The following is a 6,189-nucleotide window of genomic DNA, read 5'->3' as shown; positions in this document are numbered from 1 at the left end:
CTTTATCTACTTTTGTTTTTTTCAGAATAAAAGAAGCCATGGTGTATGCACTGATTATCTTTTTTCAACAAAAAACATATTCCACAAGCATTTAAGTGAAAGCTTAAAAAGAAATACTTTATTTCTGCCATTTTCTCTTTTGCAAAAATATGCTTTCCTTCTGGTTGTTTCTTCCCTTTCTGAATTTTGAAGTTTTTCACTGCACATTGTGACCGGAGAAAGAATAGTAGTTTTCAAACTTATAACTTCATCTTACATGTCATACGTTTACCAGAACCATGATTGACCAATCAACAATCATTCAAGCATTCTTGGGTAGCTTAACAAAGACGAATCAATTTTCCTGGGGATGCTTCAAAGAAATGCTATCTTCATTATGTGGCATCTACTAACAGCACTTACAAAAATGACCAAAATTTTTACAAATGATAATTGGATATCTGACTTTCATTTTTACCAAAACGTGACTTATCAACAACCATTATTTAAGTAACTGTATGAATTCCTTCAAAGAATAGAGTTTGTTTTTCTATTATAATCAATATGTTGATGCCCTCTTCCACGCACTCTGCCTTAGACTGTTTCTTTTTGTTTTACGTGATAAGGAGTTGTATATTTGATATGCAGCCCACAAGGTTTGTATTTGTCCCGATACCTTCTAATTCTTTTTGCATACTTGATCTCACTACTTCATTTTAGAGGCATACTATTTAAAACCTTATTCTCTAATTGCTGAGGTATATGATTAACTAAAAAGGAAACATTCGCTAGATCTTTAGAAAAGAGAATGAATTTGTGAAGAACCTCAGCCATGCAAAAGTTTCGGAATCGCCAGTCACCATAATCCCTCGAACGGATTATGCATCTGCAGATTGTTCAAATCTGTCACAAAGTATGATTTTAGTGAAATCAAATTCATGGGATTCGTTAGATTTCCTTAATTTTATAGCCTTGGATTGTTCTTGAAATGAGACTTGTAAAAACCTATTTTGTTCAATTGCAAGGCTTCTATGCAAGTTTCTAGCTGAAGAAAACTTCACCGTAGAGAAAGGGTTCTCATTTGAATGGAAAAAGTCCAGTGTGTCATGCAAATAAATAATAACCTAAGGATGGTAATTAATAATTCCCATTTTCAGATGCAGAAACTACAGAGAAACAGCAAACACTTGGTGAGCAACTCATTGAGACCATTACTTCTCCAGGTAAGAAGCTCAAACTCAAAGGATAAAAACAATGCAACTCACCTAAAATGTTTCTTGAATCCTTGGTTTGTAGAGGCGCCTACAAACTGAAGAACCTCGCTTGATTAACTCTGGCACCACGATGGGAGGCGAGATTGCTAGTTTGTGATTGCTGCAGTTGACAGAAACATTGAGAGAAAGGAGCAATTGCATATGAAGCATTAAAAAGAGAGAATCTTCTAATTTTAACTCAGTTCTACTAAAACCTCCTGTACAGGGGCCTAATATAAGGACCCCACAGAAAAAAAAATCTGAAGGGTTGTTTATTGATAAGCTTATAAGAAACTTTTATTGTTTAAGAGAGTTTGAAAGTGACAGAGCATGAAGTATAATTCCATTCAAAGTGCATGATATTCTCGAGGGGGGCGCAGACTTCATCTCATTCAACAACAAAGGACTTGCTCTCATTTTATTGCCATGTATGAAGAAAGCAAAATAACGGTCCTGCTGAAGAAAAAGAGAGGAGCGGTCAGCAAAAATAGGAACATTAATGCGGTACAGGTTCTGAGAGATCATTAATGGGGATTTTTTTAAGCAAATTAATGGGGAAAATATGGAAATGACAAAAAAAATGAATTAGATTGTGTTCCCAAAGAATGAAGATACTGCTATTACTACCTTCTCCGGCGTAGGCGGTATCAGAAGATCTTAATGGAAATGTTAAACATATCAGAAAATGCACACACACACAAGAGAGAGAGAGAGAGAGAGAGAGAGAGAGACCGGTTTAGAAAATTGAAAAAGTTGATAATGCGAATTTAGCGCATCTACCAAGGAATGTATATCAGACAAAATATATTGAGATAACGTTAGAAAGTAAAGCTTGGTTCTTTTGACTTCGTCTTCTCCACTTCTTCCCTCTGTCTTCTTGCATCATGGCGGAAGGGGTGACCAAGCTGGATGAGACTGTAAAGAGATGAGAGGACCATAATGAGAGAGAAGCGGGTAATGGAAATGGATGATATGCAAAGGTTTTCCCTAAAATGCTTTCAGTAATATGAGACAAAGGCCTCGTTTCCACATCTGACTAGCTGACACAAATCCGATGATCTGACCAAAATTGAACGTCATCTTATTGTTAAAAGCAGCTAAGGCATTACCACTACGTATTCAAAATCAGAAGTTAGTGACGTTTGCTATATAAATGGTTTGGTCTCAATATGTGATATTCATATGAAACTAGCTGCATCCAAAGGAGGGAATACAGTCAGTTAGACGGAGAAAACATTTTTCAATTATAAATTGTTCATCCGAGTATTGGGTTTTGCAAATATGAAACCATTAAGGTGATGCTGTTGGCTACTTGTTCCCTGCTTCCAGAGGGAGTGACCACCTTGTAAAATGGATATGCAAAAAGTTTTCACCATAAAACTTGCGATAAAATCAGCACAATGGCCTTTGTTTTTCGCATTGGACTAGCTGAACGCGGATCAAGTAATCGCAGCAAAGAACATTTTCAATTAAATCACTTTTCAATAAATGAGCTTTGGTGTCTGAAGATGAAACTGTTCCAGTAGTGAGTGTTGCAGACATAAAACCATAACGGTCGTGCCATTAGCTACTCTCGAAAAAGAAACGCGTGCTTGCTTCAGGTGGGGACAATCACTCCGATTACAGGGTCCATATTCAATGAATAATACGCGCAAACGTTTGGTACAAATTGGTCATGTTAGAGAAGAAAAACAAGAAAGGTAACCACGCCTGGGAAAAGGAATATTCACAAGGGAGTGAAGTCTTATGCGGATGGACACACTAAGCATCCGCCTACTATCGTTAACTGAAAGCAATATTTGTGTAACATCCTCAACTTCCTTTTCATAAAAACACCTTGAAATTGAAGATGCTTTTTTATATCATGCCCTCACAGCGTAATAAGGAAGAATTTGATTTATTGAGTTATTACTACAGTAAATTCTGAATAATGTACTCAGAGAAAATGTTAATTTTAAAAAAGCTCGGGAAAAGTCTGAACGGTACGTTTGTAACTCTCAAGAAAGAGTGGGTGGGGATCGAGGGAGGAATTCCTCGGCTTAGTTTCTTACCATGGAAGGATGGAAATGGCGACCCATTAGGCCATTACGGTGGCATTCGTTGAGGTCGATCGCGGCAGGGTTCATGAGAAAGCGACTTCTGTGTTTACGCCACCTAGGGTTTTGTACTTTCTTTCTATCTCTCCCCACCTCCCGTTCTCTGCTGATGAGCTTGAAATTCGTTCACATACCCTGCCGACGATGGTGGCGACCGAGCCAAGTGGTTAAACGTCATTCCACCACCATCTCCCCTTCCACCAACTCTTTGCTCGAATCCAGCGCTTCTGAACCGTGCAAGATTGCTATGTTCATAGTTCATCATCATCTCTTGTTGCTCTCTAGCGGTCACTACTGCCGCAGCAGCGGCCATCTGTTCGGACTCCACAATCTGCTGTTGCTCCCTATACAATTGCTCCCTCGACGTGGGAGCCAAACTCACCCCTATCCGAAGAGATCTGGAAGGAGCCGCATTCGGTTGGTAGTATTGCTGCTGCTGGTGTGCCGCGATAGGTGCAGCTTGAATGAAGGAGGCTAGAAGGGGGCCTGTCATGCCTGAGGCAGCCGTGTACCGGGAGATCTCCGATCTGGCAGCAGCGAGGTCAGTTTGGAGCTGCTGAAGCTGGTGCTGCAGTAGCGAGATGATCCCGACACACCCATAGACGGGGTCGCTGAGCCGAGCTTCAGCCTCGTAGGCGAGGGAGTTCACGGCGTCCTCCCGCTGGCGTGGGTGGAGCTCGTTGAGCAGCTTGCTCACGTTGCTCGCGCCAAAGACCTTGTGGACATTGGCAAACTTCTGTGGGGTATCGGGCGGGAAGTAGGGAGCGAAGATGCACTCCGGCGTGCATTTACGCCGCAAAAACTTGCAGGCTGCGCAGGGGGAATTCGAAGACGACGATATTGCTGGTAGTATATTCAGAGAAAAAAAAAAACAAAAAAGAAAGTGAGAAGGAGAAATGAGTCAAATCATGAAGCGACGTTCGAGTCAAAGCCTTTTCTCTTCTTTCTGTATCAAGCGCTAAAAAAGCGACTGCTCCGTTCTGATTTTGGAAAAGGGAACGATCAGATCGTGATTGACAGATTTCCGTTTTACAGAAGTCGATTACAGTTTCTGAAATGAAATTCATTTTCTCCTCAAAATTTCTTCCTTTTTCTCTTCTTTTCACAAAAATAGAGTTGAACAGCAGTAGAAAAGGGGAGAAAATAAGGACAGGATATAAAAAATAGAAAGAAAAAGAGATAGAATAGAGAAAGAAAGGCAAAACAACTAAAGGAAATCAAGAACAGCGAGAGCGTACCGAGCATGGAAAGAAGAAATACCGAATTCTCTCCTCGAACTTACAAAATTTTCCCGATTCGATCCACTATCTCACTGGCAAAACCGGATTTTCCCTGACGGCTCGAGCAAAAAGATCGGTAATAGTCACAGTGAATTGATTGTCTTTCTCGTGCAACTGACCGGCAAAGCAACTCCCGGTGGCTAAATTGATTGGAAAAAGTCAGGATTCCCGATTTTCGTCTGACTTTCTCGGCAAAAGAACTCTTTTTTTTTAAGATCTTGCATCGGAGGAAACGCAATGACTCTCCTAAACTGGCCTCTAAGTCCAAATTTCTACTAATCTATCCCTAGTTTAGTTCTATCTTTTTCGTTCTATCGAAAGGATTTCAGGTTAGCACACAAGAGAATTCACATACACTACTATAAGAACTATTGCCCCCTCTCTCCCTCTTCAGTAATCGGCCTCCGATCATCCGAATCTGAAGTTCCTTATCTTCTTTTCTCACGCTCTCGCTACTTCGTCGATCAGAGAAACTCCTACTCTTCGGTTTCGCCGATTGTACCGCTTCCGAAGTGTTTCGGCTCCTTTTTGCTTTCCGGCAACCGTGTCTTTCGTTGTTCTTCGGTCCTCTAGATCCGGTTCTCGCGTCGATTCCTCGATTGCCTAACCGTCTTTGTCCAGGAATTCAAAACCGTACAGTCTATAAAAAAAGTAAACCGCCATTAATCGTCTCTTCCATCGAGAACATCGCAGAAGAAAAATCAGAAAGACGATAAATTCTAAAACTAAAAACAAGAAAAGATAATTCTATTACGCGATCAGAAGAGAGTGCGCTCGACGAAAAAACACGTTCTTTAGATCTCGCGTTTCGTCAGCGAGTGAGAAAAGATTGACGAAACGCTCGATGATTCGTTCCTACCTCTTATTATAGCGGTTCAGGGTTTTTCTTCTCCTTCTCTCTCGATTATAGGGTTCTTCTTCTCGTCACATCCACCCACCGTTTGTATCGCAAGAGCCGAGTCCCGGTCGCTCACTTCGCTATTTATAGCACGCCACTCAATGGGTCTCAGAATCGGACCGTCCATTTCAAGGCCATCCCCAGCCACTCCAGGCGGTGTCATCAGAAATATTAGCATTGATAGGGACTTTTTCGTCAATTCGCCATGGTGGCGGATTTAACGTGCCAAACATGAAGGCCATTTTTCTACCCTGACGTCACGGTGGCCGGGTTTATCGCTGCCCACTTTTATGGCGCTTTGTCCCCCAGATTTTTCAAAATGACGAACGCACCCCTTGTAAAGGAGGGCCGTCATTGACCTGTGATATTAGTTTCCATAACGCGGTCTAGTCATGCTAATGGTGGATCGGATCTACTAATTGGTTCGTTAATATTTGCATTTGGTTCCCATCAGTTAACCCAATGTTGTCAGATTCCGTATTGGTCCTGAACCAATTCTCAAAACGATTTGGACTCTGAACCGAATCGAGCTTAATCAGCCAATCTTTAACCAGCAGATGACACGTGTAAGTGAAATATTCAAAAATATTTTCAAATTCTTTTTAAAATATCGGGTCGTTCCAATGGTTTGGATATATGTATGTGCAGAACCGGATTTGAACTCGAGATCCCTTGGATCAGAT

General features: G+C 41.1%; 1 protein-coding gene across 5 annotated transcripts; it reads right to left on the bottom strand.

The window, feature by feature from the left end:
* Positions 1 to 1,150: 1,150 nt before the first annotated feature.
* On the bottom strand, positions 1,151 to 5,565 carry LOC149838699 (protein LATERAL ORGAN BOUNDARIES-like). 5 transcript variants are annotated; one of them, XR_016432202.1, is made up of 4 exons: positions 5,468 to 5,565; positions 4,567 to 5,248; positions 3,284 to 4,171; positions 1,151 to 2,147 (listed from the first exon to the last, which is right to left on the bottom strand). XR_016432202.1 is itself a non-coding variant. In XM_090007768.1 (3 exons), the coding sequence occupies exons 2-3, from the start codon at positions 4,571 to 4,573 to the stop codon at positions 3,408 to 3,410; spliced, it is 771 nt and encodes a 256-aa protein (XP_089863894.1). In that variant the 5' UTR covers positions 4,574 to 5,248; positions 5,363 to 5,498; the 3' UTR covers positions 3,112 to 3,407. The 5 variants fall into 5 exon arrangements, 1 of the variants encoding a protein (XP_089863894.1); XR_016432205.1 differs by having other exon boundaries at positions 1,151 to 1,353; positions 5,363 to 5,498; XR_016432203.1 differs by having other exon boundaries at positions 1,532 to 1,688; positions 5,363 to 5,498.
* Between the last annotated feature and the right edge of the window lie 624 nt (positions 5,566 to 6,189).

The sequence above is a fragment of the Nuphar pumila genome, chromosome 5 (genome assembly GCF_984573655.1).
Source record: "Nuphar pumila chromosome 5, dmNupPumi1.hap1.1, whole genome shotgun sequence".
Lineage (NCBI taxonomy): Eukaryota > Viridiplantae > Streptophyta > Magnoliopsida > Nymphaeales > Nymphaeaceae > Nuphar > Nuphar pumila.
The sequence above is the reverse complement of the archived record's forward strand: the minus strand, read 5'-3'. Positions and strand labels throughout refer to the sequence as shown.